Raw genomic sequence first — 27884 nt, 5'->3', positions numbered from 1 at the left:
ACTACAGTGAGTCAGAACATTTAGAAAGAACTAGATAAGAATGCATCCATCTTTTTTTTGTATATTGAAAAAAAAAAAAATACTGACTATTAACCAACTGTGTGTTTTTTTCTCAGACCAATTAAGTCCTGTGTGTGTGTAACAGTATAACTTTAAACCGTCCCCTCGCCCATACCCGGGCGCGAACCAGGGACTCTGCACACATCGACAACAGTCACCCTCGAAGCATCGTTACCCATCGCTCCACAAAAGCCGCGGCCCTTGCAGAGCAAGGGGAACTACTACTTCAAGGTCTCAGAGCAAGTGACGTAACCGATTGAAACGCCACTTAGCGCGCACCGCTAACTAAGCTAGCCGTTTCACATCCGTTACATGTGGATGCAGTACACACAAATACATGTGTAGCCCCATGATGAAAAACACACAACACAACCAGTGCACACTGAAGTGTTTTTGTGTAGACTAGGGCTGGGATTCAACCCCTTCAGCTGTAGATCTGGGGTATAAGCGAGCTTGACGTTTTCAAGGTAATATCTGATTGAGCCAATATATGCAGTGTTCACAGTGAATGTGGGATTGGATTGAATACCTGGCCCACATTAAAAGACAAAAATAAAGCTAATATTGATTACACTTCAAGGAAAATAAGGTTATTGCAATGCATAGGCTAAAGAATAAGAATTATGTGGAACAAAATAATCTATCTTCCAGTTCACTGTACAGTTAACCAAGTTGTAAGATGTCGCCGTCGACTAACCCACAGACTGGAATATTCTCTCTCACACACACACACACACCTGGTGTGTGTTACTGATGATGCCCAGTAGGGGGCAGAGTCTACTCCATCTTTAAAGAGATCTGGTACGATCGTGGTGATCATTGACAGCTGCTACTTAGATCAGTGAAATGTAGGCTAAAGCAAGTCGCAGCAAAGAAGAATTGAGTGGGGGGTCCTCATTGTGGGGGGAGATTCTGGCGGGGGGGGGGGTCGGCACAACACTGGCTCCAGGCAAAAGCAACATAATCTTTTTTAGCATCTCAACTTCCTGTTGACAGTTAGAATAGTAGAATATAAAAGGTGCAATGTGTTTTGTGAGTCACTGACAGTCACTCATTTAGCTATGTCGGCTAACAATTTTTAGATGAGTAAATTATCTAAACTGCATGTTCCATACTTGACTCCCATTTATGCGTTCAACAATATTGTAGCTGTTTGAATGTTAAATGACGAGACAGAGGCATTGATGCGAATAACCAGTCTTGTTCAGTACATCACAATTACATCCGGGTATCTCAAGCACACCGGTAAAACACATGAGTTGCAGTAATGAACATTTACCAACAGATGGCATCACTGTGCCATTTTACACCCATAACAGTAGCATTGCCAATCCATTGACAGCGGATGACTTCAGTCATAGCGCAAGGAGTTAGCCTGGTGTTGTATTTTTCCATTTATTGACAATAAATTCCGTTTTCGACTAAAACTGTTTCTGACTTCAAGAAACCTTTTTATGTACACGAGGTAACGGTCAATGCACTTCCATAGGGAACACACGCGTTGCGGCCACTTGAATGCATCCTGTCTCTGACACTAGATGGCAGGATTTAAAAAACGACTGACCAGTTTAATTACTTTTGGCAATGTAGTTATTTGCTTGGTCGCAAATGGGTCTTCCAAATGGCAAAATGGCTTAAGGACAACAAAGTTAAGGTATTGGAGTGACCATCACAAAGCACCTCAATCCTATAGAACATTTGTGGGCAGAGCTGAAAAAGCATGTGCGAGCAAGGAGGCCTACAAACCTGACTCAGTTACACCAGCTCTGTCAGGAGGAATGGGCCAAAATGTACCCAACTTATTGTGGGAAGCATGTGGAAGGCTACCCGACAGGTTTGACCCAAGTTAAACAATTTAAAGGCAATGCTACCAAATAGTAATTGAGTGTATGTGAACTTCTGACCCACACAATCTGAAATAAATCTGTACTATTATTCTGCCATTTCACATTCTTAAAATAAAGTGGTGATCCTAACTGACCTAAGACAGGGAATAATTACTAGCATTAAATGTCAGGAATTTTGAAAAACTGAGTTTAAATATATTTGGCTAAGGTGTATGTAAACTTCAGACTTCAACTGTACCAGAGCTGCAAGAAAAGTTATATATATTATTGAAACAATTTTGCAATTGTTTTGTGAGAATGCCAACAGGTGTGGTTCCCCTGGGGGAAAGATTCTATTGGGGATAGATTGCCATGGAGGTTGCCATGGAAGCCAAGAAGGGGAGTGAAGTGTGTGTGTGTGTGTGTGTGTGTATATGCTCAAACACATATGCATGTGGAAGTCTGGGAGTAGAAGTGTGTCCATTTGATGAATGGGCATGTGCCTGAACTCAATTTTATACACTAATTGTAGTCTCACCCAATCATTTCTAATGACCGCTCATATTTGACCGGGAACACCACAGGTTTATAAAAGTTAGATAAAACACCCAAAATGTAATGGAAATCATCCACATGTATTTTGTGTCAGATGTCAGATGCCCAGTGTGGACAAAGTCATGGAACCTTATGACAATCAGATTAAATGAAGTACATTTTTCAGAGAGAAAACTTGTAAATCGATCCAATTCGACCAGAACACAACAGGAGGATTAATAACTTTTCATGTTCTAAATTGTGCAACTCTCTTCAAACAATAGCATGGTATTATTTCACTGTAATAGCTACTGTAAATTGGACAGTGCAGTTAGATGAACAAGAATTTAAGCTTTCTGCCAATATCAGATATGTCTATGTCCTGGGAAATGTTCTTGTTACTGACAACTTCATGCTAATCGCATTAGCCTACGTTAGCTCAACCGTCCCGTGGAAGGGACCTCGATCCCGAATAAGTTTAACAAGTATAGGCTATACACACTTAGTTTGAATAGTATAGCTACATAAGCCTAAATTGTGCATTTTACAAAAATGGGACATTAATTAACAGTAATGTAGTAGTATTTGTGTGGGTCTACTAATTTCAATAAAATGTATTTTTAAAGCCTTGTCTTACATCAGCTGATGTCACAAAGTGCTGTACAGAAACCCAGCAGCCTAAAACTCCAAACAGCAAGTTACACTGAACAAAAATACAAACGCAACACGTAAATCAAATATGCCAGAAATCTTCCATATGTACAAAAAAAGTTTATTTCTCTCATATTTTGTGCACAAATTTGTTTACATCCTCTGTTAGTCAGCATTTCTCCTTTGCGAAGATAATCAATAAACCTGACAGGTGTGGCATATTAAGAAGCTGATTAACCAGCATGATCATTACACAGGTGCACCTTGTGCTGGGGGTAATAAAAGGCCATTCTAAAATGTGCAATTTTGCCACAACAACACAATGTCACAGATGTCTCAAGTTTTGAGGGAGCGTGTAATTGGCATGCTGAATGCAGGAATGTCCATCAGAGCTGTTGCCAGAAAATTGAACATTCATTTCTCTACCATGAGCCACCTCCAATGTCGTTTTAGAGAATTTGGCAGTACATCGGCCTCAGAACCGCAGACCACATGTAACCACGCCAGCCTCCGACCTCCACATCCGGCTTCTTCACATGCAGGATGGTCTGAGACCAGTCAATCAGACAGCTGATTAAAATGTGGGTTTGCACCACCTTCGAATTTCTGCACAAACTGTCAGTAACCATCGCGGGGAAGCTCATCATGCCCGTCGTCCTCACCAGAGTCTTGACATGACTGCAGATCCGCGTCGTAACCGACTTCAATGGGAAAATGCTCACCTTCGATGGCCACTGACACACTGGAGAAGTGTGCTCTTCAGAGATGAATCCCGGTACGGCATTGTGTGGGCGAGCGGTTTGCTGATGTGGGGATATGGTATGGTGCAGGCATAAGCTACGGACAACAAACACAATTGCATTTTGTCGATGGCAATTTAAATTCACGGAGATACCGTGACGGGATCCTGAGGCCCATTTGTCGTGTCATTCATCCGCCGTCATCACCTCATGTTTCAGGATGATAATGCACAGCCCCATATCGCAAGGATCTGTACCCAATACCTGGAAGCTGAAAATGTCCCAGTTCTTCCATGGCCTGCACACTCACCAGACATGTCACCCATTGAGCATGTTTGGGATGCTCTGGATCGATGTGTATGACAGCGTGTTCCAGTTCCCGCCAATATCCAACAAATTCGCACAGTCATTGAAGAGGAGTGAGACAACATTCCACAGGCCACAATCAACAGCCTGATCAACTCTATGTGAAGGAGATGTGTCACGCTGCATGAGACAAATGGTGGTCACACCAGATACTGACTGGTTTTCTGATCCACGCTCCTACCATTTTTTTTAAAGAAGGTATATGTGACCAACAGATGCATATCTGTATTCCAAGTCATGTGAAATCCATAGAGTAGGACCTAATTTATTTATTTAAATGGACTTATTTCCTGTAACTCAGAACAATCTTTGAAATTGTTGTATGTTGTGTTTATTTTAGTTCAGTCTAAATGCGTTATTACAGTGTTACTTCATCTATAAGTCTTTGCTAGGTAAATCCCCGCCTTATCTCAGCTCACCGGTCACCATAGCAACACCCACCCGTAGCACGAGCTCCAGCAGGTATATATCTCCCTCTCAAACTTTAAACATCAGCTGTCTGAGCAGTTTACCGATCACTGTACCTGTAAACAGCCCATCTGTAAATAGCCCATCCAACTAACTCATCCCCATATTGTTATTTATCCTCTTGCTATTTTGCACCCCAGTATCTCTACTTGCACATCATCATCTGTACATCTTATCACTCCAGTGTTAATGCTAAATTGTAATTATTTTGTCTCTATGGCCTATTTATTGCCTACTTCCCTACTCTTCTACATTTGCACACACTGTACATAGATTTGTCTATTTTTCTTTTCTACTGTGTTATTGACTATACGTTTGTTTATTCCATGTGTAACTCTGTGTTGTTGTTTGTGTCACACTGCTTTGCTTTATCTTGGCAGCAGTTGTAAATGAGAACTTGTTCTCAACTAGAATACCTGGTTAAATAAATAAAACATATATACAAAATAAAATAAATAAACACATTAATGTTAAAATGTACTAAACCATCACCAGGCAACATTACTACATTCTACATCAATCTATTATTTACAGTGCATTTATCGCAACACGTGAATTCGTCGTGGTTCACGGACGCGGTGTAAAATAGAACAATTTACTAGACGACAGTAGAAGCGTCGAGTGTAGATGAACTATTGTAGGAAGTGTGTGAGGGACAGCCAGGAACAAGGAGGTTCCAGCATCACATGACTGGAGGCTGGAACAGGCAAAGTTGTGAACGCTAAGTGACTCAAACTCAACACGAAGAAGAAGCTTTTCTCCTTTTGAAACATGTGGGTTTTTGTTTTTTTTCATTTGTTTTTTCAGATTGTATAAATAACTTTTTATTTTTTTATTGAGAATGCCACTGGAGTACACAAGTCAGGTGAGTTTATTATGTTTCTGATAGAGAGAAGAAATGCTACTGCTTAGCCCTCGACTCAAACTAACGTTGTTTGGGATGCCAGCACGGCGGAGTTACAGACTCCCTGCTCTATCCGTGCTGACTAGGCGGATATTTTTCCGGTGTAACGTTAGAGCTGGAAATAGACGGTCCCGGTTGATTGTATAGTAGGTGAGGTGGCTAAAAATATAATAACAGCACATTTACATTTGTAGCTAACAGTTGTAAGAACATTGTAACAAATGTTTACCAACTCTACACCGTAATTTAACTAGATAGCTTAACTTAACTATTTAACTTCATGCTACTAATACTTGCTAAATTCTCTTCATGTATTTAACACACATAACAAACATGAGATATGATAGAAATAAGTTAAATAACATTGCCAGAAAAGTAGCAAGTCAAACAAACAAAACGACACGACATCTAGTGTTATAGAGCCAACCTGGGACTTAGGATCGGTCAGGACCACCCACACGGGGGCTAACACCATCCCAGTGGCCTGTAAGCATACTCTAGGTAGACGGACGGACGGGCACCAGAACCTCTGGGATGATACGGAAGAGCAGCAGTGGTACTGGAGGAGGAGAAGAAGAAGAGAATAATTCAAAACACCAACAGAACAAACAGCATCGCGCCAGCATCACCACCCAGGGCCCGTCTCGTCTCTCCAACATGGGCCGGAGCTCCAGGACCACCAACCCACTGGGGAGTATGGGGCTTGGGTCCACCGTGGTAGGAGCGCCTGGGGTAGATCCGGACTATGTGATGCAGCTGGTGAATGACGTACGGAGGTTTTCCGATATGCTGCTCAGCCTTAAAGAAGCCTTCCATTCTGAAGGTGAGTCTGGGTTCACGTCCCAAATTGCACCCGATTCAGTGCACTATCTTTGAGTATAGATCATAGGGGGAGACCAGGAAGCCCAAGTGGTTACTGTACTAGGACCTGGTGTGTGGAAGGATGGGTGGTTGGTTGTGAATATTTTTTTTGGGGGGGGGGGGGGGGTAGATACAATAGGCTACATTATGCTAAGGTTTCTCAGAAGTAATGTGTGTGTGTATATCTCTCTGTGTGTGTGTGTGTGTGTGTGTGTGTGTGTGTGTATATATGTCTCTTTCTCTGTGTATCTCTCTTTCTCTGTGTGTGTGTATATCTCTCTTTCTCTGTGTGTGTGTGTGTGTGTGTATCTCTCTTTCTCTCTCTGTGTGTGTGTGTGTATATCTCTCTTTCTCTCTCTGTGTGTGTGTGTGTGTGTGTGTGTGTGTGTGTATCTCTCTTTCTCTCTCTGTGTGTGTGTGTGTGTGTGTGTGTACACACTGTCCTGTTAAAGCAATATAATAAAGGTGAGTGTTCATCAGAGCCAGCTATGTAAAGTGTCAGCTCCTAGAGAGGGCTGACGCAGCCTTAATTTAGCGCTCCCCTTAGTGGCTACACAGCTACTCAGCGTTAGCTTAGCACTCTCTCTGTCCTGTCCACTAGGTCAGTGACTCCACAGCTACACAGCCTTAATTTAGCGCTCCCCTTAGTGACTCCACAGCTACACAGCCTTAATTTAGCGCTCCCCTTAGTGACTCCACAGCTACACAGCCTTAATTTAGCGCTCCCCTCAGTGACTCCACAGCTATAAAGCCTTAATTTAGCACTACCCTCAGTGACTCCACGTTAGCTTAGCGCTCCCCTCAGTGACTCCACAGCGTCAGCTTAGCACTCCCCTCTGCTCCCCCTGTCCTGTCCACTAGGACAGTGACTCCACAGCTACACAGTGTTAGCTTAGCGCTCCCCCTGTCCTGTCCACTAGGTCAGTGACTCCACAGCTACACAGCGTTAGCTTAGCACTCCCCTTAGTGACTCCACAGCGTTAGCTTAGCGCTCCCCTCTGCTCCCCCTGTCCTGTCCACTAGGTCAGTGACTCCACAGCTACACAGTGTTAGCTTAGCGCTCCCCCTGTCCTGTCCACTAGGTCAGTGACTCCACAGCTACACAGCGTTAGCTTAGCGCTCCCCTCTGCTCTCCCTGTCCTGTCCACTAGGTCAGTGACTCCACAGCTACACAGCGTTAGCTTAGCACTCCCCTTAGTGACTCCACAGCTACACAGTGTTAGCTTAGCGCTCCCCCTGTCCTGTCCACTAGGTCAGTGACTCCACAGCTACACAGCGTTAGCTTAGCGCTCCCCTCTGCTCTCCCTGTCCTGTCCACTAGGTCAGTGACTCCACAGTTACACAGCGCTAGCTTAGCGCTTCCCTCTGCTCCCCCTGTCCACTCGGTCAGTGACTCCACAGCTACACAGCGTTAGCTTAGCACTCCCCTCAGTGACTCCACAGCTACACAGCGTTAGCTTAGCACTCCCCTCAGTGACTCCACAGCTACTCAGCCTTAATTTAGCGCTCCCCTCAGTGACTCCACAGCTACTCAGCGTTAGCTTAGTGCTCCCCTCTGCTCCCCCTGTCCTGTCCACTAGGTCAGTGACTCCACAGAAACACAGCGTTAGCTTAGCGCTCCCCTCTGCTCCCCCTGTCCTGTCCACTAGGTCAGTGACTCCACAGCTACACAGCGTTAGCTTAGCGCTTCCCTCTGCTCCCCCTGTCCTGTCCACTAGGTCAGTGATTCCACAGCTACACAGTGTTAGCTTAGCGCTCCCCCTGTCCTGTCCACTAGGTCAGTGACTCCACAGCTACACAGTGTTAGCTTAGCGCTCCCCCTGTCCTGTCCACTAGGTCAGTAACTCCACAGCTACACAGTGTTAGCTTAGCGCTCCCCCTGTCCTGTCCACTAGGTCAGTGACTCCACAGCTACACAGCGTTAGCTTAGCGCTCTCTCTGTCCTGTCCACTAGGTCAGTGACTCCACAGCTACACAGTGTTAGCTTAGCGCTCCCCCTGTCCTGTCCACTAGGTCAGTGACTCCACAGCTACACAGCGTTAGCTTAGCGCTCCCCTCTGCTCTCCCTGTCCTGTCCACTAGGTCAGTGACTCCACAGCTACACAGCGCTAGCTTAGCGCTTCCCTCTGCTCCACCTGTCCACTCGGTCAGTGACTCCACAGCTACACAGCGTTAGCTTAGCACTCCCCTCAGTGACTCCACAGCTACACAGCGTTAGCTTAGCACTCCCCTCAGTGACTCCACAGCTACTCAGCCTTAATTTAGCGCTCCCCTCAGTGACTCCACAGCTACTCAGCGTTAGCTTAATGCTCCCCTCTGCTCCCCCTGTCCTGTCCACTAGGTCAGTAACTCCACAGCTACACAGTGTTAGCTTAGCGCTCCCCCTGTCCTGTCCACTAGGTCAGTGACTCCACAGCTACACAGCGTTAGCTTAGCGCTCTCTCTGTCCTGTCCACTAGGTCAGTGACTCCACAGAAACACAACGTTAGCTTAGCACTCTCTCTGTCCTGTCCACTAGGTCAGTGACTCCACAGCTACACAATGTTAGCTTAGCGCTCCCCCTGTCCTGTCCAGTAGGTCAGTGACTCCACAGCTACACAGCGTTAGCTTAGCGTTCCCCCTGTCCTGTCCACTAGGTCAGTGACTCCACAGCTACTCAGCGTTAGCTTAGCGTTCCCCCTGTCCTGTCCACTAGGTCAGTGACTCCACAGAAACACAGCGTTAGCTTAGCGCTCTCTCTGTCCTGTCCACTAGGTCAGTGACTCCACAGCTACACAATGTTAGCTTAGCGTTCCCCCTGTCCTGTCCACTAGGTCAGTGACTCCACAGAAACACAGCGTTAGCTTAGCGCTCCCCCTGTCCTGTCCACAAGGTCAGTGACTCCACAGCTACACAGCGTTAGCTTACTGCTCCCCTCAGTGACTCCACAGCTACACAGTGTTAGCTTAGCGCTCCCCCTGTCCTGTCCACTAGGTCAGTGACTCCACAGCTACACAGCGTTAGCTTAGCGCTCCCCCTGTCCTGTCCACTAGGTCAGTGACTCCACAGCTACACAGCGTTAGCTTAGCGCTCCCCCTGTCCTGTCCACTAGGTCAGTGACTCCACAGCTACACAGCGTTAGCTTAGCGCTCCCCCTGTCCTGTCCACTAGGTCAGTGACTCCACAGCTACACAGCGTTAGCTTAGCGCTCTCTCTGTCCTGTCCACTAGGTCAGTGACTCCACAAAAACACAGTGTTAGCTTAGCGCTCTCTCTGTCCTGTCCACTAGGTCAGTGACTCCACAGCTACACAGCGTTAGCATAGGGCTCCCCTTGTCCTGTCCACTAGGTCAGTGACTCCACAGCTACACAGCGTTAGCTTAGCGCTCCCCCTGTCCTGTCCACTAGGTCAGTGACTCCACAGCTACACAGCGTTAGCTTAGCGTTCCCCCTGTCCTGTCCAGTAGGTCAGTGACTCCACAGCTACACAGCGTTAGTTTACTGCTCCCCTCAGTGACTCCACAGCTACACAGTGTTAGCTTAGCGCTCCCCCTGTCCTGTCCACTAGGTCAGTGACTCCACAGCTACACAGCATTAGCTTAGCGCTCCCCCTGTCCTGTCCACTAGGTCAGTGACTCCACAGCTACACAGCGTTAGCTTAGCGCTCCCCCTGTCCTGTCCACTAGGTCAGTGACTCCACAGCTACACAGCGTTAGCTTAGCGTTCCCCCTGTCCTGTCCACTAGGTCAGTGACTCCACAGCTACACAGCGTTAGCTTAGCGCTTCCCTCTGCTCCCCCTGTCCTGTCCACTAGGTCAGTGATTCCACAGCTACACAGTGTTAGCTTAGCGCTCCCCCTGTCCTGTCCACTAGGTCAGTGACTCCACAGCTACACAGTGTTAGCTTAGCGCTCCCCCTGTCCTGTCCACTAGGTCAGTAACTCCACAGCTACACAGTGTTAGCTTAGCGCTCCCCCTGTCCTGTCCACTAGGTCAGTGACTCCACAGCTACACAGCGTTAGCTTAGCGCTCTCTCTGTCCTGTCCACTAGGTCAGTGACTCCACAGCTACACAGTGTTAGCTTAGCGCTCCCCCTGTCCTGTCCACTAGGTCAGTGACTCCACAGCTACACAGCGTTAGCTTAGCGCTCCCCTCTGCTCTCCCTGTCCTGTCCACTAGGTCAGTGACTCCACAGCTACACAGCGCTAGCTTAGCGCTTCCCTCTGCTCCCCCTGTCCACTCGGTCAGTGACTCCACAGCTACACAGCGTTAGCTTAGCACTCCCCTCAGTGACTCCACAGCTACACAGCGTTAGCTTAGCACTCCCCTCAGTGACTCCACAGCTACTCAGCCTTAATTTAGCGCTCCCCTCAGTGACTCCACAGCTACTCAGCGTTAGCTTAATGCTCCCCTCTGCTCCCCCTGTCCTGTCCACTAGGTCAGTAACTCCACAGCTACACAGTGTTAGCTTAGCGCTCCCCCTGTCCTGTCCACTAGGTCAGTGACTCCACAGCTACACAGCGTTAGCTTAGCGCTCTCTCTGTCCTGTCCACTAGGTCAGTGACTCCACAGAAACACAACGTTAGCTTAGCACTCTCTCTGTCCTGTCCACTAGGTCAGTGACTCCACAGCTACACAATGTTAGCTTAGCGCTCCCCCTGTCCTGTCCAGTAGGTCAGTGACTCCACAGCTACACAGCGTTAGCTTAGCGTTCCCCTGTCCTGTCCACTAGGTCAGTGACTCCACAGCTACACAGCGTTAGCTTAGCGTTCCCCTGTCCTGTCCACTAGGTCAGTGACTCCACAGAAACACAGCGTTAGCTTAGCGCTCTCTCTGTCCTGTCCACTAGGTCAGTGACTCCACAGCTACACAATGTTAGCTTAGCGTTCCCCCTGTCCTGTCCACTAGGTCAGTGACTCCACAGAAACACAGCGTTAGCTTAGCGCTCCCCCTGTCCTGTCCACAAGGTCAGTGACTCCACAGCTACACAGCGTTAGCTTACTGCTCCCCTCAGTGACTCCACAGCTACACAGTGTTAGCTTAGCGCTCCCCCTGTCCTGTCCACTAGGTCAGTGACTCCACAGCTACACAGCGTTAGCTTAGCGCTCCCCCTGTCCTGTCCACTAGGTCAGTGACTCCACAGCTACACAGCGTTAGCTTAGCGCTCCCCTGTCCTGTCCACTAGGTCAGTGACTCCACAGCTACACAGCGTTAGCTTAGCGCTCCCCTGTCCTGTCCACTAGGTCAGTGACTCCACAGCTACACAGCGTTAGCTTAGCGCTCTCTCTGTCCTGTCCACTAGGTCAGTGACTCCACAAAAACACAGTGTTAGCTTAGCGCTCTCTCTGTCCTGTCCACTAGGTCAGTGACTCCACAGCTACACAGCGTTAGCATAGGGCTCCCCTTGTCCTGTCCACTAGGTCAGTGACTCCACAGCTACACAGCGTTAGCTTAGCGCTCCCCCTGTCCTGTCCACTAGGTCAGTGACTCCACAGCTACACAGCGTTAGCTTAGCGTTCCCCCTGTCCTGTCCAGTAGGTCAGTGACTCCACAGCTACACAGCGTTAGTTTACTGCTCCCCTCAGTGACTCCACAGCTACACAGTGTTAGCTTAGCGCTCCCCCTGTCCTGTCCACTAGGTCAGTGACTCCACAGCTACACAGCATTAGCTTAGCGCTCCCCCTGTCCTGTCCACTAGGTCAGTGACTCCACAGCTACACAATGTTAGCTTAGCGTTCCCCCTGTCCTGTCCACTAGGTCAGTGACTCCACAGAAACACAGCGTTAGCTTAGCGCTCCCCCTGTCCTGTCCACAAGGTCAGTGACTCCACAGCTACACACCGTTAGCTCACTGCTCCCCTCAGTGACTCCACAGCTACACAGTGTTAGCTTAGCGCTCCCCCTGTCCTGTCCACTAGGTCAGTGACTCCACAGCTACACAGCATTAGCTTAGCGCTCCCCCTGTCCTGTCCACTAGGTCAGTGACTCCACAGCTACACAATGTTAGCTTAGCGTTCCCCCTGTCCTGTCCACTAGGTCAGTGACTCCACAGAAACACAGCGTTAGCTTAGCGCTCCCCCTGTCCTGTCCACAAGGTCAGTGACTCCACAGCTACACAGCGTTAGCTTACTGCTCCCCTCAGTGACTCCACAGCTACACAGCGTTAGCTTAGCGCTCCCCCTGTCCTGTCCACTAGGTCAGTGACTCCACAGCTACACAGCGTTAGCTTAGCGCTCCCCCTGTCCTGTCCACTAGGTCAGTGACTCCACAGCTACACAGCGTTAGCTTAGCGCTCCCCCTGTCCTGTCCACTAGGTCAGTGACTCCACAGCTACACAGCGTTAGCTTAGCGCTCCCCCTGTCCTGTCCACTAGGTCAGTGACTCCACAGCTACACAGCGTTAGCTTAGCGCTCTCTCTGTCCTGTCCACTAGGTCAGTGACTCCACAGCTACACAGTGTTAGCTTAGCGCTCCCCCTGTCCTGTCCACAAGGTCAGTGACTCCACAGCTACACAGCGTTAGCTTACTGCTCCCCTCAGTGACTCCACAGCTACACAGTGTTAGCTTAGCGCTCCCCCTGTCCTGTCCACTAGGTCAGTGACTCCACAGCTACACAGCGTTAGCATAGGGCTCCCCTTGTCCTGTCCACTAGGTCAGTGACTCCACAGCTACACAGCGTTAGCTTAGCGCTCCCCCTGTCCTGTCCACTAGGTCAGTGACTCCACAGCTACACAGCGTTAGCTTAGCGTTCCCCCTGTCCTGTCCACTAGGTCAGTGACTCCACAGAAACACAGCGTTAGCTTAGCGCTCTCTCTGCTCCCCCTGTCCACTCGGTCAGTGACTCCACAGCTACACAGCGTTAGCTTAGCACTCCCCTCAGTGACTCCACAGCTACACAGCGTTAGCTTAGCACTCCCCTCAGTGACTCCACAGCTACTCAGCCTTAATTTAGCGCTCCCCTCAGTGACTCCACAGCTACTCAGCGTTAGCTTAGTGCTCCCCTCTGCTCCCCTGTCCTGTCCACTAGGTCAGTGACTCCACAGAAACACAGCGTTAGCTTAGCGCTCCCCTCTGCTCCCCCTGTCCTGTCCACTAGGTCAGTGACTCCACAGCTACACAGCGTTAGCTTAGCGCTTCCCTCTGCTCCCCCTGTCCTGTCCACTAGGTCAGTGACTCCACAGCTACACAGCGTTAGCTTAGCGCTCCCCCTGTCCTGTCCACTAGGTCAGTGACTCCACAGCTACACAGCGTTAGCTTAGCGCTCTCTCTGTCCTGTCCACTAGGTCAGTGACTCCACAGCTACACAGTGTTAGCTTAGCGCTCCCCCTGTCCTGTCCACAAGGTCAGTGACTCCACAGCTACACAGCGTTAGCTTACTGCTCCCCTCAGTGACTCCACAGCTACACAGTGTTAGCTTAGCGCTCCCCCTGTCCTGTCCACTAGGTCAGTGACTCCACAGCTACACAGCGTTAGCATAGGGCTCCCCTTGTCCTGTCCACTAGGTCAGTGACTCCACAGCTACACAGCGTTAGCTTAGCTCTCCCCCTGTCCTGTCCACTAGGTCAGTGACTCCACAGCTACACAGCGTTAGCTTAGCGTTCCCCCTGTCCTGTCCACTAGGTCAGTGACTCCACAGAAACACAGCGTTAGCTTAGCGCTCTCTCTGCTCCCCCTGTCCACTCGGTCAGTGACTCCACAGCTACACAGCGTTAGCTTAGCACTCCCCTCAGTGACTCCACAGCTACACAGCGTTAGCTTAGCACTCCCCTCAGTGACTCCACAGCTACTCAGCCTTAATTTAGCGCTCCCCTCAGTGACTCCACAGCTACTCAGCGTTAGCTTAGTGCTCCCCTCTGCTCCCCCTGTCCTGTCCACTAGGTCAGTGACTCCACAGAAACACAGCGTTAGCTTAGCGCTCCCCTCTGCTCCCCCTGTCCTGTCCACTAGGTCAGTGACTCCACAGCTACACAGCGTTAGCTTAGCGCTTCCCTCTGCTCCCCCTGTCCTGTCCACTAGGTCAGTGACTCCACAGCTACACAGCGTTAGCTTAGCGCTCCCCCTGTCCTGTCCACTAGGTCAGTGACTCCACAGCTACACAGCGTTAGCTTAGCGCTCTCTCTGTCCTGTCCACTAGGTCAGTGACTCCACAGCTACACAGTGTTAGCTTAGCGCTCCCCCTGTCCTGTCCACAAGGTCAGTGACTCCACAGCTACACAGCGTTAGCTTACTGCTCCCCTCAGTGACTCCACAGCTACACAGTGTTAGCTTAGCGCTCCCCCTGTCCTGTCCACTAGGTCAGTGACTCCACAGCTACACAGCGTTAGCATAGGGCTCCCCTTGTCCTGTCCACTAGGTCAGTGACTCCACAGCTACACAGCGTTAGCTTAGCGTTTCCCCTGTCCTGTCCACTAGGTCAGTGACTCCACAGAAACACAACGTTAGCTTAGCACTCTCTCTGTCCTGTCCACTAGGTCAGTGACTCCACAGCTACACAATGTTAGCTTAGCGCTCCCCCTGTCCTGTCCAGTAGGTCAGTGACTCCACAGCTACACAGCGTTAGCTTAGCGTTCCCCCTGTCCTGTCCACTAGGTCAGTGACTCCACAGAAACACAGCATTAGCTTAGCGCTCCCCCTGTCCTGTCCACTAGGTCAGTGACTCCACAGCTACACAGCGTTAGCTTAGCGTTCCCCCTGTCCTGTCCACTAGGTCAGTGACTCCACAGAAACACAGCGTTAGCTTAGCGCTCTCTCTGTCCTGTCCACTAGGTCAGTGACTCCACAGCTACACAATGTTAGCTTAGCGTTCCCCCTGTCCTGTCCACTAGGTCAGTGACTCCACAGAAACACAGCGTTAGCTTAGCGCTCCCCCTGTCCTGTCCACTAGGTCAGTGACTCCACAGCTACACAGCGTTAGCTTAGCGTTCCCCCTGTCCTGTCCACTAGGTCAGTGACTCCACAGAAACACAGCGTTAGCTTAGCGCTCTCTCTGTCCTGTCCACTAGGTCAGTGACTCCACAGAAACACAGCGTTAGCTTAGCGCTCTCTCTGTCCTGTCCACTAGGTCAGTGACTCCACAGCTACACAGCGTTAGCATAGGGCTCCCCTTGTCCTGTCCACTAGGTCAGTGACTCCACAGCTACACAGCGTTAGCTTAGCGCTCCCCCTGTCCTGTCCACTAGGTCAGTGACTCCACAGCTACACAGCGTTAGCTTAGCGTTCCCCCTGTCCTGTCCACTAGGTCAGTGACTCCACAGCTACACAGCGTTAGCTTAGCGTTCCCCCTGTCCTGTCCACTAGGTCAGTGACTCCACATAAACACAGCGTTAGCTTAGCGCTCCCCCTGTCCTGTCCACTAGGTCAGTGACTCCACAGCTAAACAGCGTTAGCTTAGCGTTCCCCCTGTCCTGTCCACTAGGTCAGTGACTCCACAGAAACACAGCGTTAGCTTAGCGCTCTCTCTGTCCTGTCCACTAGGTCAGTGACTCCACAGAAACACAGCGTTAGCTTAGCGCTCTCTCTGTCCTGTCCACTAGGTCAGTGACTCCACAGCTACACAATGTTAGCTTAGTGCTCCCCCTGTCCTGTCCTGTCCAGTAGGTCAGTGACTCCACAGCTACACAGCGTTAGCTTAGCGTTCCCCCTGTCCTGTCCACTAGGTCAGTGACTCCACAGAAACACAGCGTTAGCTTAGCGCTCTCTCTGTCCTGTCCACTAGGTCAGTGACTCCACAGCTACACAATGTTAGCTTAGTGCTCCCCCTGTCCTGTCCTGTCCAGTAGGTCAGTGACTCCACAGCTACACAGCGTTAGCTTAGCGTTCCCCCTGTCCTGTCCACTAGGTCAGTGACTCCACAGAAACACAGCGTTAGCTTAGCGCTCTCTCTGTCCTGTCCACTAGGTCAGTGACTCCACAAAAACACAGCGTTAGCTTAGCGCTCTCTCTGTCCTGTCCACTAGGTCAGTGACTCCACAGCTACACAGCGTTAGCTTAGCGCTCCCCCTGTCCTGTCCACTAGGTCAGTGACTCCACAGCTACACAGCGTTAGCTTAGCGCTCCCCCTGTCCTGTCCACTAGGTCAGTGACTCCACAGCTACACAGCGTTAGCTTAGCACTCTCTCTGTCCTGTCCACTAGGTCAGTGACTCCACAGCTACACAATGTTAGCTTAGCGCTCCCCCTGTCCTGTCCAGTAGGTCAGTGACTCCACAGCTACACAGCGTTAGCTTAGCGTTCCCCCTGTCCTGTCCACTAGGTCAGTGACTCCACAGAAACACAGCATTAGCTTAGCGCTCCCCCTGTCCTGTCCACTAGGTCAGTGACTCCACAGCTATACAGCGTTAGCTTAGCGTTCCCCCTGTCCTGTCCACTAGGTCAGTGACTCCACAGAAACACAGCGTTAGCTTAGCGCTCTCTCTGTCCTGTCCACTAGGTCAGTGACTCCACAGCTACACAATGTTAGCTTAGCGTTCCCCCTGTCCTGTCCACTAGGTCAGTGACTCCACAGAAACACAGCGTTAGCTTAGCGCTCTCTCTGTCCTGTCCACTAGGTCAGTGACTCCACAAAAACACAGTGTTAGCTTAGCGCTCTCTCTGTCCTGTCCACTAGGTCAGTGACTCCACAGCTACACAGCGTTAGCATAGGGCTCCCCTTGTCCTGTCCACTAGGTCAGTGACTCCACAGCTACACAGCGTTAGCTTAGCGCTCCCCCTGTCCTGTCCACTAGGTCAGTGACTCCACAGAAACACAGCGTTAGCTTAGCACTCTCTCTGTCCTGTCCACTAGGTCAGTGACTCCACAGCTACACAATGTTAGCTTAGCGCTCCCCCTGTCCTGTCCACTAGGTCAGTGACTCCACAGCTACACAGCGTTAGCATAGGGCTCCCTTTGTCCTGTCCACTAGGTCAGTGACTCCACAGCTACACAGCGTTAGCTTAGCGCTCCCCCTGTCCTGTCCACTAGGTCAGTGACTCCACAGCTACACAGCGTTAGCTTAGCGTTCCCCCTGTCCTGTCCACTAGGTCAGTGACTCCACAGAAACACAGCGTTAGCTTAGCACTCTCTCTGTCCTGTCCACTAGGTCAGTGACTCCACAGCTACACAATGTTAGCTTAGCGCTCCCCCTGTCCTGTCCAGTAGGTCAGTGACTCCACAGCTACACAGCGTTAGCTTAGCGTTCCCCCTGTCCTGTCCACTAGGTCAGTGACTCCACATAAACACAGCGTTAGCTTAGCGCTCCCCCTGTCCTGTCCACTAGGTCAGTGACTCCACAGCTACACAGCGTTAGCTTAGCGTTCCCCCTGTCCTGTCCACTAGGTCAGTGACTCCACAGAAACACAGCGTTAGCTTAGCGCTCTCTCTGTCCTGTCCACTAGGTCAGTGACTCCACAGCTACACAATGTTAGCTTAGTGCTCCCCCTGTCCTGTCCTGTCCAGTAGGTCAGTGACTCCACAGCTACACAGCGTTAGCTTAGCGTTCCCCCTGTCCTGTCCACTAGGTCAGTGACTCCACAGAAACACAGCGTTAGCTTAGCGCTCTCTCTGTCCTGTCCACTAGGTCAGTGACTCCACAAAAACACAGCGTTAGCTTAGCGCTCTCTCTGTCCTGTCCACTAGGTCAGTGACTCCACAGCTACACAGCGTTAGCTTAGCGCTCCCCCTGTCCTGTCCACTAGGTCAGTGACTCCACAGCTACACAGCGTTAGCTTAGCGCTCCCCCTGTCCTGTCCACTAGGTCAGTGACTCCACAGCTACACAGAGTTAGCTTGGCGCTCCCCCTGTCCTGTCCACTAGGTCAGTGACTCCACAGCTACACAGCGTTAGCTTAGCGCTCCCCCTGTCCTGTCCACTAGGTCAGTGACTCCACAGCTACACAGCGTTAGCTTAGCGTTCCCCCTGTCCTGTCCACTAGGTCAGTGACTCCACAGCTACACAGCGTTAGCTTAGCGCTCCCCCTGTCCTGTCCACTAGGTCAGTGACTCCACAGCTACACAGCATTAGCTTAGCGCTCCCCTGTCCTGTCCACTAGGTCAGTGACTCCACAGCTACACAGCGTTAGCTTGGCGCTCCCCCTGTCCTGTCCACTAGGTCAGTGACTGCACAGCTACACAGCGTTAGCTTAGCGCTCCCCCTGTCCTGTCCACTAGGTCAGTGACTCCACAGCTACACAGCGTTAGCTTAGCGTTCCCCCTGTCCTGTCCACTAGGTCAGTGACTCCACAGAAACACAGCGTTAGCTTAGCGCTCTCTCTGTCCTGTCCACTAGGTCAGTGACTCCACAGAAACACAGCGTTAGCTTAGCGCTCTCTCTGTCCTGTCCACTAGGTCAGTGACTCCACAGCTACACAGCGTTAGCTTAGCGTTCCCCCTGTCCTGTCCACTAGGTCAGTGACTCCACAGCTACACAGCGTTAGCTTAGCGCTCCCCCTGTCCTGTCCACTAGGTCAGTGACTCCACAGCTACACAGTGTTAGCTTAGCGCTCCCCCTGTCCTGTCCACTAGGTCAGTGACTCCACAGCTACACAGCGTTAGCTTAGCGCTCCCCCTGTCCTGTCCACTAGGTCAGTGACTCCACAGGTCCCGGTCTGGATTACTGTTACGTCCATTCAGGGGTGTGTTCAGTAGGTAAAAAAGTGTTAAGTAAAATAAAAAAAATAAAAAAGTATCTAATGATTGCTGCAGTAAAATAACAGGCGAGGCTATATACAGATGGTACCGGTTCAGAGTCAATGTGGAGGCTATTTACAGGTGGTACCGGTTCAGAGTCAATGTGGAGGCTATATACAGGGGGTACCGGTACAGAGTCAATGTGGAGGCTATATACAGGTGGTACCGGTACAGAGTCAATGTGGAGGCTATTTACAGGTGGTACCGGTTCAGAGTCAATGTGGAGGCTATTTACAGGTGGTACCGGTTCAGAGTCAATGTGGAGGCTATTTACAGGTGGTACCGGTTCAGAGTCAATGTGGAGGCTATATACAGGGGGTACCGGTTCAGAGTCAATGTGGAGGCTATTTACAGGTGGTACCGGTTCAGAGTCAATGTGGAGGCTATATACAGGTGGTACCGGTTCAGAGTCAATGTGGAGGCTATTTACAGGTGGTACCGGTTCAGAGTCAATGTGGAGGCTATATACAGGTGGTACCGGTTCAGAGTCAATGTGGAGGCTATATACAGGTGGTACCGGTTCAGAGTCAATGTGGAGGCTATATACAGGTGGTACCGGTTCAGAGTCAATGTGGAGGCTATATACAGGTGGTACCGGTTCAGAGTCAATGTGGAGGCTATATACAGGTGGTACCGGTTCAGAGTCAATGTGGAGGCTATATACAGGGGGTACCGGTACGATGTGGAGGCTATATACAGGGGGTAACGGTACAGAGTCAATGAGGAGGTTATATACAGGGGGTACCAGTACAGAGTCAATGTGGAGGCTATATACAGGGGGTACCGGTACAGAGTCAATGAGGAGGCTATTTACAGGTGGTACCGGTTCAGAGTCAATGTGGAGGCTATTTACAGGTGGTACCGGTTCAGAGTCAATGTGGAGGCTATTTACAGGTGGTACCGGTTCAGAGTCAATGTGGAGGCTATATACAGGGGGTACCGGTTCAGAGTCAATGTGGAGGCTATTTACAGGTGGTACCGGTTCAGAGTCAATGTGGAGGCTATATACAGGTGGTACCGGTTCAGAGTCAATGTGGAGGCTATTTACAGGTGGTACCGGTTCAGAGTCAATGTGGAGGCTATATACAGGTGGTACCGGTTCAGAGTCAATGTGGAGGCTATATACAGGTGGTACCGGTTCAGAGTCAATGTGGAGGCTATATACAGGTGGTACCGGTTCAGAGTCAATGTGGAGGCTATATACAGGTGGTACCGGTTCAGAGTCAATGTGGAGGCTATATACAGGTGGTACCGGTTCAGAGTCAATGTGGAGGCTATATACAGGGGGTACCGGTACGATGTGGAGGCTATATACAGGGGGTAACGGTACAGAGTCAATGAGGAGGTTATATACAGGGGGTACCAGTACAGAGTCAATGTGGAGGCTATATACAGGGGGTACCGGTACAGAGTCAATGAGGAGGTTATATACAGGGGGTACCAGTACAGAGTCAATGTGGAGGCTATATACAGGGGGTACCGGTACAGAGTCAATGAGGAGGTTATATACAGGAGGGTACCAGTACAGAGTCAATGAGGAGGTTATATACAGGGGGGTACCAGTACAGAGTCAATGTGGGGGGGCACAGGTTAGTCAAGGTAATTGAGGTAATATGTACATGTAAGAAGAATTAAAGTTACTATGCATAGATAATTAACAGACAGTAGCAGCAGCGTAGAAGAGGGGTCTGGGTAGTCATTTGACTAGTCATTTGATTAGATGTTCAGGAGTCTTATGGCTTGGGGGTATAAGCTGTTAACAAGCCTTTTGGACCTAGACTTGGCGCTCCGGTATCGCTTGCCGTAGGATAGCAGAGAGAACAGTCTATGACTTGTGTGACTGGAATCTTTAACGACTTTTTTGGGGATTTCTTTTGACACCGCCTGGTATATAGGGTCCTGTGTGACAGGGAGCTTGGTCTCAGTAATGTACTGGGCCGTACGCACTACCCTGCAAGATAAACACCCATATCTACTGGGTGAAATACCACAGTGTGCCATCACAGCAGCAAGATATGTGACCTGCCACAAGAAAAGGGCAACCAGTGAAGAACAAACACCATTGGAAATACAACCCATATTTATGTGTAATTATTTTCCCTTTTGTACTTTAACTATTTGCACATCGTTACCTCACTGCATATAGACATAATATGACATTTGAAATGTTCACTTTTTATTGTTTATTTAACTTGTATTGTATATTATCTACTTCACTTGCTTTGGCAACGTTAACATATGTTTCCCATGCCAATAAAGACCTTTGAATTGAAATAGAGATTAAGAGAGGCACATGCTGGCTCTTGTGTTATTCTGTTCATATTGTGACATGTCAGTGTCGCTTGTAGCATGGTGTGAAGCCTGCACAAAGCTCTCTCTAAAAGACGGGCTTTAACAGGCTCCTGCCAGTCTTTAAATTATTTATTTTTTTGCTGGATAGAGAGGTTAAAGTTTGAGAGGAAAATACCTAAAGAGCAGTGAGCCGGATTCATGTTGGCCCATTCTGGCAACAGTGTAGAGTAGAGTTCGACACCTGAGTTAAAATGAATTCCTGTTCTGTCCTCTCAAATTCTTACCCAGTTTTTTTAACCCGGCAACTATCTTGTCCGGTCCCGATAAAAATCACTCCTGTCCTGTCCCGTATTCATTTTAACAAGCATAAATCAGAATACAGAGCCCGCTTTAGACTTTTGGGGGCCCTAAGTGAGATTTTGGTCAGGGGCCCTCTATCTGCCTGGGGCCCTAAGCGACCGCGTATGTCCTTTTGGGTTCCTGAGTGGTGCAACGGTCTAAGGCACTGCATCTCAGTGCAAGAGGCATCACTACAGTCCCTGGTTTGAATCCAGGCTGTATTGGGAGTCAACAGTGCTTTTCATTGCCTGCCCAGCTGTTAGCTAGCTACAGTACTTTTCATTTCCTGCCCAGCTGTTAGCTAGCTACATTACTTTTCATTGCCTGCCCAGCTGTTAGCTGTTAGCTAGCTACAGTACTTTTCGTTGCCTGCCCTCCTGTTAGCCGCTAGCTAGCTACATTACTTTTCATTGCCTGGCTAGCTGTTACCTGTTAGCTGTTAGCTAGCTACAGTACTTTTCATTGCCTGCCCTCCTGTTAGCTGTTAGCTAGCTACAGTACTTTTCATTGCCTGCACATCTCTTAGCTGTCAGCTAGCTACAGTACTTTTCATTGCCTGCACAGCTCTTAGCTGTCCGCTAGCTACAGTACTTTTCATTGCCTGCACAGCTCTTAGCTGTCAGCTAGCTACAGTACTTTTCATTGCCTGCACAGCTCTTAGCTGTCCGCTAGCTACAGTACTTTTCATTGCCTGCACAGCTCTTAGCTGTCAGCTAGCTACAGTACTTTTCATTGCCTGCACAGCTCTTAGCTGTCCGCTAGCTACAGTACTTTTCATTGCCTGCCCTCCTGTTAGCTGTTAGCTAGCTACAGTACTTTTCATTGCCTGCCCAGCTGATAAAGGCCTATTCTAATTGTTTCAATAGTGATTGAAGACAGAAGAACGCGTGTTACTGTTGGGAGAAGGAGGGGCAAACATAAAGACATTTAAAAAAAAAACAATATGTCCATCTAAATCTGCTTATTTACACAGGAAGAAAAGAAAAATAACAAATTCCTGTACTGTCAGTTCCTGTGGACTGTTGATCCTGTCCTGAACTTCACTCCCATTCCAGCAGGGATCCTGTTCCCCTGTGTCATCCTCTAGTACAGAGTGCATCTGCTCCAGAGGCAGTGACTTAGACCCCTAGACCCACCCCAGGCCCTCCCCAGGCCAGGCTACAGTCTGTGTCATCCTCTAGTACAGAGTCCATCTGCTCCAGAGGCAGTGGCTTAGACCCCTAGACCCACCCCAGGCCAGGCTACAGTCCACAGGGATCCTGTTCCCCTGTGTCAGCCTCTAGTACAGAGTGCATCTGCTCCAGAGGCAGTGGCTTAGACCCCTAGACCCACCCCAGACCCTCCCCAGGCCAGGCTACAGTCCACAGGGATCCTGTTCCCCTGTGTCATCCTCTAGTACAGAGTGCATCTGCTCCAGAGGCAGTGACTTAGACCCCTAGACCCACCCCAGGCCAAGCTACAGTCCACAGGGATCCTGTTCCCCTGTGTCAGCCTCTAGTACCGAGTCCATCTGCTCCAGAGGCAGTGGCTTAGACCCCTAGACCCACCCCAGGCCAGGCTACAGTCCACAGGGATCCTGTTCCCCTGTGTCAGCCTCTAGTACAGAGTGCATCTGCTCCAGAGGCAGTGGCTTAGACCCCTAGACCCACCCCAGGCCAGGCTACAGTCCACAGGGATCCTGTTCCCCTGTGTCAGCCGCTAGTACAGAGTGCATCTGCTCCAGAGGCAGTGGCTTAGACCCCTAGACCCACCCCAGGCCAGGCTAATGCATTTTGTAATGCATTGCATACAGTTGGTTTTTCTATTTGAGCTATTAGAAAAGCACACTTCACAACAGGGTCAGAAGTATGGTTGGGTGGTGTCCAGATTGTCACACCGGCATATAGTACCATTCCCGAAGTATACGGTATTACCAGAAGTGCACACGAGGGGCGCTATTTTTTGACGCACAAAATCATTTAGGCAACAGGGACGTTGATCCAGGAGGAGATGGAATGTCTCTGCTGTAACCAGGAAGCTTGATCTTGACATCTAGCCACTTAGCTAGCAAGTTAACAAACCAAATGCTGGAGCCCTGAGCTGGTTATAATTTATTTGACACGTCTTAGACTTCTTATAGTTATACTTAATTTATAGCACGGCAAAAAAATATTATAACATATTTTTTTTAAATATATTTTTTGACAGTTTTTGAAAGTCATACCGTCTGTATTTTGAAATACTTCGGTATAAAGAGGACATCGCCCAAGCCTAGTCAGAAGCCACAGACAATATCCCTCTGTCAATTACAAAACCACACTTTAGTTTATTTGCACAAATAGGAAGACGGTTTGTACATTTACATTACATTTACATTTAAGTCATTTAGCAGACGCTCTTATCCAGAGCGACTTACAAATTGGTGCTTTCACCTTATGACATCCAGTGGAACAGCCACTTTACAATAGTGCATCTAGGTCTTTTAAGGGGGTGAGAAGGATTACTTTATCCTATCCTAGGTATTCCATAAAGAGGTGGGGTTTCAGGTGTCTCCGGAAGGTGGTGATTGACTCCGCTGTCCTGGCGTCGTGAGGGAGTTTGTTTTTGTACACAGTAAAAAAAAAAAATCAACAGTATGTGCGGGAGGGGAAAATTGCTTGTCGAGTAACACCCCCATTGGTCATTAATCACACAGATTCAGCTGTGTGGACAAACAAACAATAACATAAAAACTAGATGCTAAAGAGATAAAGGAATAGATAATCTAAACAGAGAGTCAAGCTACTGGGGGTGCAGACCTGCGATGGACCTGCGGTGCCTCTTATATATTTTTACACCGACGGGGATAGTGGTCACGCCTGCATCCGCTCCCCCTCCCTGGTGCTTGAGGGCTGCCTATCATTATTCACACCTGTCATCATCGTTATGCGCACCAGTGTGTCTTTGGGCTCACCTGGACTCCATTACTTTGGTGATTGCCCCTCCTATATCTGTCTGTTCCTCGGTTTGATCCCCGTGTCAACACTATTGTCGTTATGTTTCCCCCTGTTCAGACGCTGTCCTTGTTTCATGTCGGTTATTTATTAAATGTTCACTCCCTGTACTTGCTTCTCGTCTCCCAGCGTCTGTCCTTACAGATAGCTTGGCAAAATGGGAGTGAGTTCCAGATCATAGGGCCTCTATAGATCATTCCCCGGGTCTAAAAAAATATCCCAATGCCCCAGGTTAGTGATTGGGGACACTGCCCTGTGTAGGGTGCCGTCTTTGAAATGGGACGTTAAACGGGTGTCCTGACTCTCTGAGGTCATTAAAGATCCCATGGCACTTATCGTAAGAGTAGGGGTGTTAACCCCGGTGTCCTGGCTAAATTCCCAATCTGGCCCTCAAACCATCACGGTCACCTAATAATCCCCAGTTTACAATTGGCTCATTCATCCCCCTCCTCTCCCCTGTAACTATTCCCCAGGTCGTTGCTGCAAATGAGAACGTGTTCTCAGTCAACTTACCTGCTAAAATAACGGATAAATAAATAAAAATAAGAATTGGGAATTGGTTTGTTCTTGAATATGGGTGACGTAGCTGTTTGTCTATTTCTTGTCTATTTCTTTTTTCTTGTGAAAAACAACAAAAATTAACAGTAAACATTACACATACAGAAGTTTCAAAACAGTAAAGACATTACAAATGTCATATTTTGTATATATATATATACAATGTACAAATAGTTAAAGGACACAAGATAAAATAAATAGGCATAAATATGGGTTGTATTTACAATGTTGTTTGTTCTTCACTGGTTGCCCTTTTCTCGTGGCAACAGGTCACAAATCTTGCTGCTGTGATGGCACACTGTGGAATTTCACCCAAAAGATATGGGAGTTTTTCAAAATTGGATTTGTTTTCGAATTCTTTGTGGATCTGTGTAATCTGGGGGAAATATGTCTCTCTAATATGGTCATACATTGGGCAGGAGGTTAGGAAGTGCAGCTCAGTTTCCACCTCATTTTGTGGGCAGTGAGCACATAGCCTGTCTTCTCTTGAGAGCCATGTCTGCCTTTCTCAATAGCAAGGCTATGCTCACTGAGTCTGTACATAGTCAAAGCTTTCTTAATTTTGGGCAAGTGGTCAGGTATTCTGCCGCTGTGTACTGAGGGCCAAATAGCATTCTAGTTTGCTCTGTTTTTTTTTTGTTAATTCTTTCCAATGTGTTAAGTAATTATCTTTTTGTTTTCTCATGATTTGGTTGGGTCTAATTGTGCTGTTGTCCTGGGGCTCTGTAGGGTGTGTTTGTGTTTGTGAACAGAGCCCCAGGACCAGCTTGCTTAGGGGACTCTTCTCCAGGTTCATCTCTCTGTAGGTGATGGCTTTGTTATGGAAGGTTTGTGAATCGCTTCCTTTTAGGTGGTTGTAGAATTTAACGGCTCTTTTCTGGATTTTGATAATTAATGGGTATCGGCCTAATTCTACTCTGCATGCATTATTTGGTGTTTTATGTTGTACACGGAGGATATTTTTGCAGAATTCTGCGTGTAGAGTCTCAATTTGGTTTTTGTCCCATTTTGTGAAGTCTTGGTTGGTGAGCGGACCCCAGACCTCACAACCATAAAGGGCAATGGGCTCTATGACTGATTCGAGTATTTTTAGCCAAATCCTAATTGGTATGTTGAAATTTGTTTCTTTTGATGGCATAGAATGCCCTTCTTGCCTTGTCTCTCAGATCGTTCACAGCTTTGTGGAAGTTACCTGTGGCGCTGATGTTTAGGCCAAGGTATGTATAGTTTTTTGTGTGCTCTAGGGCAACAGTGTCTAGATGGAATTTGTATTTGTGGTCCTGATGACTGGACCTTTTTTGGAACACCATTATTTTGGTCTTACTGAGATTTACTGTCAGGGCCCAGGTCTGACAGAATCTGTGCATAAGATCTAGGTGCTGCTGTAGGCCCTCCTTGGTTGGTGACAGAAGCACCAGATCATCAGCAAACAGCAGACATTTGACTTCGGATTCTAGCAGGGGGAGGCCAGGTGCTGCAGACTTTTCTAGTGCCCGCGCCAATTCGTTGATATATATGCTGAAGAGGGTGGGGCTTAAGCTGCATCCCTGTCTAACCCCACGACCCTGTGTGAAGAAATGTGTGTGTTTTTTGCCAATTTTAACCGCACACTTGTTGTTTGTGTACATGGATTTTATAATGTCGTATGTTTTACCCCCAACACCACTTTCCATCAGTTTGTATAGCAGACCCTCATGCCAGATTGAGTCGAAGGCTTTTTTGAAATCAACAAAGCATGAGAAGACTTTGTCTTTGTTTTGGTTTGTTTGGTTGTCAATTAGGGTGTGCAGGGTGAATACATGGTCTGTTGTACGGTAATTTGGTAAAAAGCCAATTTGACATTTGCTCAGTACATTGTTTTCATTGAGGAAATGTACGAGTCTGCTGTTAATAATAATGCAGAGGATTTTCCCAAGGTTACTGTTGACACATTCCACGGTAGTTATTGGGGTCAAATTTGTCTCCACTTTTGTGGATTGGGGTGATCAGTCCTTGGTTCCAAATATTGGGGAGGATGCCAGAGCTAAGTATGATGTTAAAGAGTTTTAGTATAGCCAATTGGAATTTGTTGTCTGTATATTTGATCATTGCATTAAGGATACCATCGACACCACAGGCCTTTTTGGGTTGAAGGGTTTTTATTTTGTCCTGTAACTCATTCAATGTAATTGGAGAATTCAGTGGGTTCTGGTAGTCTTTAATAGTTGATTCTAAGATCTGTATTTGATCATGTATATGTTTTTGCTCTTTGTTCTTTGTTATAGAACCAAAAAGATTGGAGAAGTGGTTTACCCAAACATCTCCATTTTGGATAGATAATTCTTCGTGTTGTTGTTTGTTTAGTGTTTTCCAATTTTCCCAGAAGTGGTTAGAGTCTATGGATTCTTCAATTGCATTGAGCTGATTTCTGACATTCTGTTCCTTCTTTTTCCGTAGTGTATTTCTGTATTGTTTTAGTGATTCACCATAGTGAAGGCGTAGACTCAGGTTTTCTGGGTCTCTATGTTTTTGGTTGGACAGGTTTCTCAATTTCTTTCTTAGATTTTTGCATTCTTCATCAAACCATTTGTCATTATTGTTAGTTTTCTTCGGTTTTCTATTTGAGATTTTTAGATTTGATAGGGAAGCTGAGAGGTCAAATATACTGTTAAGATTTTCTACTGCCAAGTTTACACC

General features: G+C 48.4%; 1 protein-coding gene across 2 annotated transcripts in view; it reads left to right on the top strand.

The window, feature by feature from the left end:
* The first annotated feature begins 5359 nt into the window (after positions 1-5359).
* Positions 5360-27884, top strand: part of LOC115122375 (rho GTPase-activating protein 29-like) — a 121593-nt gene continuing 99068 nt past the window's right edge. Inside the window, exon 1 of one of the 2 annotated variants that reach the window (XM_065013792.1) lies at positions 5360-6372. In XM_065013792.1, coding sequence (XP_064869864.1) covers positions 6084-6372 — 289 coding nt within the window. In that variant the 5' untranslated portion in view covers positions 5360-6083. The remainder of the gene's footprint in view (positions 6373-27884) is intronic. The other variant, XM_065013793.1, reaches the window with a different exon arrangement.

The sequence above is a fragment of the Oncorhynchus nerka genome, linkage group LG9b (assembly GCF_034236695.1).
Source record: "Oncorhynchus nerka isolate Pitt River linkage group LG9b, Oner_Uvic_2.0, whole genome shotgun sequence".
Classification (NCBI taxonomy): Eukaryota; Metazoa; Chordata; class Actinopteri; order Salmoniformes; family Salmonidae; genus Oncorhynchus; species Oncorhynchus nerka.
The sequence above is the reverse complement of the archived record's forward strand: the minus strand, read 5'-3'. Positions and strand labels throughout refer to the sequence as shown.